Below are 2,588 nucleotides of genomic sequence, written 5' to 3' on the forward strand. Positions count from 1 at the left end.
GCCTGAAACTCTCAGACTGAAGAAGTCTCTTGGAGGAGAGACGAAACGTTTCATTAGAGAAGAACCCGTCCAGAAGACCTATACTATTTTTTTCCTTTATGTAGTGTAGTCTTTCTGCTCTTCTATTCCAGCATGTATTCGTTAAAAAAATATGAAGAGATCCATCCAATTGGCCAAATGTGTGAAGGGCTCTGTTTGATTGGTGAAATAGTTCAAGCTTCCGTCTGAGTGACAAAACTCATAAATGCAAACTTTTGAGCCAAACGTTTATTGCAGTTTATGCAGTTTTTTGTAATATGCTTATTGCACCGGCTGTTAACACAACGACGATTAATTTTCGATATATTGTGCGGCCCTAATGGATATAAGGCTGCTTTTGTCATTATGTACAAGCTTTATATCATTGTTTCAGCAGATGTATTAAAGTATAAACAAGTTGAAGTTCAGTTTTTGGGATTTTATCTTGATTTTTAACAAGCAAGTTTCAAGTATAGAGGTAAATATGTTCATTCTAAACTAACAAAAGTCCAACGATTGTAAAACACTCAGAGTGAGCGTTCTCTGATCCTGCTCATTTTTTATTATTGTAGCAATAATTCACACACTGACCAACAGCACATGTATTAGATGGTCCAAATTTAGTTTCTTGACAGAAGATGGCACTTCTGTGAATGTGGGAAGAGGGTTTGCATGGCTCTTGCTATCTTTGCCAAATGCAGTTTTGGTGACCTCATCGAGCAGAGCAGATCATGCGGTGCTCCAAACAATTTCAAACATTTCCTCTTGTCACAAAAAACCTTCAAAACAAACAAAATGGATTAGATTTTATGTTAGGTAATGTTTTGTAATTTGTGTGGCATTTTTATTTACTATTTTTTTTCATCAATAACCTTAGTGACGCATTAAGAATAATATGCTAACAGTCTGTCTGAAGCTGCATCCTGTGACATTCTGGGTAAATGTCCTTATCAGCACAGGCTAAATAACTGCCAAGACAATGACGTCACACACCTTTTGTGATGGATACTGTATACACTTTCATTGATCATTGTGTCTTTGTTGCAGCAGTACCTCTTCAGTGGTGTGAATGAGGGAGACATGGCAGACCGCACGCCACCTCTGGAGTCTGGCCAGATTCTCAGCCCTGAACTCCCAATCCTGGCCTCACCACCACCCTCAGCCATGGTCAATGGGGAGGGCCCCCAACAGGTACAAACGGACCCCCCTGTACCCTCTGATTTGTCTTTTTCTTGCTGTGTGTGTGTCCAAAAGCTTAAACGCTGGAAAAAAAGAAAAAAAAAGAAAGTATATATTCTTTGCTGTGTTTCTGTAAATTGATTCAGCTGCTTCTTTTGCAGAACAGTTCCCTTTTTTAAGGTTGGTTTCAGTTGCTAAATCAAATTTTGCAGGTATAGTTTGTATACAGCCAAGTGCCGAAACAGTCTAAACGGATTTGCTGTCCTCTTGGTTGCTTATTGAATGTATTTCGTAGGCAACAGCTGCACACCAGTAGGAAACTGCACTTCTCAGTTTTGATAAGTTTTGTCCATTTTTTTGTACAGGATATGAGTTGCTATCTCCCATCATGCCTTGTCGGTATCAGAATGAGGTTAAGTGATCCTGACAAGCCTGGGTGATTTCTGTGTCATTCTGATTGTGACCAGTTTAGTTTGCGTTAGTTTCCCCGACTCCCCCCGGGGATAGCGCTGAACCCACAGTGATGTCTTCTTGCCATTTCTTCAGCCTCATGTTGTCCAGCCCTGATAAGACGACAGTATTACTACAATCACGTAAACTTGCCTTTCCACCCATCTCGGTTCCTTTCCACAGTGGAAAAACCCCTCAGCTGAATCGGGCTTTGTTCATGTAGAGATCAAATTTAGCAGGTTTTTGTTCAGTTGTGAGCACGGAAAGCTCCGTGAATTCAGTTCCCACCTCTCCCAAAGGTTCCCCCAATTACCTCAACATGCGCTTTGTGACTTTTCACTCTGTTTTATAAGAATTAAAGGGATAAAATGCTGTTGTTGCTTGCTGGTTTACATCATTACCCCTCTACTGCTCAAACCAATTTGAAATGCTGCATGTTGTAATGCCTGAAATAGGAATAATATATATTTTTCTGTGTTGGTGTATCATTCTCAGAAATATTGGAGCCAAGTAAAACACTCTGTTGAATTCAGTCAAAAGCTGTTGACTAAATTAAAAAAAATTGTGGACATAAAGTCTTTTAATTTGATATCAAATAAACTAAAATATAGACATACAATGAAAAGGCAAACATTTGATTTAAAGGAAATCTGCTAACACACCGTTAATACTGACTGAGTGTAAACGAGAAGATCTTTTGAGCAGCAATCTGTATAAGTTTAAATGACATCAAGAGTAGATTTTTGGTGGTTAAGATTCTCAGTTAACCAAAGATGGCAATATTGACTTTAGTTTTGCAGAAGCTGTTACTCAACTGATGAGTTGTTTTAATTTAAACTGAAAATTTGCTAGTATTTATACTTTATTAATATCCAAATTTTCTTTTGTCATAGCTTTTTTTCTCCTTCATGATCAGAATTATCATATACTGTGTGTGTGTG

At 38.3% G+C, this 2,588-nt stretch overlaps 1 protein-coding gene across 2 annotated transcripts in view; it reads left to right on the plus strand.

Annotated features, from left to right (window-relative positions):
• Positions 1-2,588, plus strand: part of fndc3a (fibronectin type III domain containing 3A) — a 58,694-nt gene that overhangs the window by 3,767 nt on the left and 52,339 nt on the right. Inside the window, exon 2 of one of the 2 annotated variants that reach the window (XM_014012766.1) lies at positions 1,066-1,209. In XM_014012766.1, coding sequence (XP_013868220.1) covers positions 1,099-1,209 — 111 coding nt within the window. In that variant the 5' untranslated portion in view covers positions 1,066-1,098. The remainder of the gene's footprint in view (positions 1-1,065; positions 1,210-2,588) is intronic. The other variant, XM_014012767.1, reaches the window with a different exon arrangement.

Source organism: Austrofundulus limnaeus, unplaced genomic scaffold (assembly GCF_001266775.1).
Source record: "Austrofundulus limnaeus strain Quisiro unplaced genomic scaffold, Austrofundulus_limnaeus-1.0 Scaffold94, whole genome shotgun sequence".
NCBI lineage: Eukaryota > Metazoa > Chordata > Actinopteri > Cyprinodontiformes > Rivulidae > Austrofundulus > Austrofundulus limnaeus.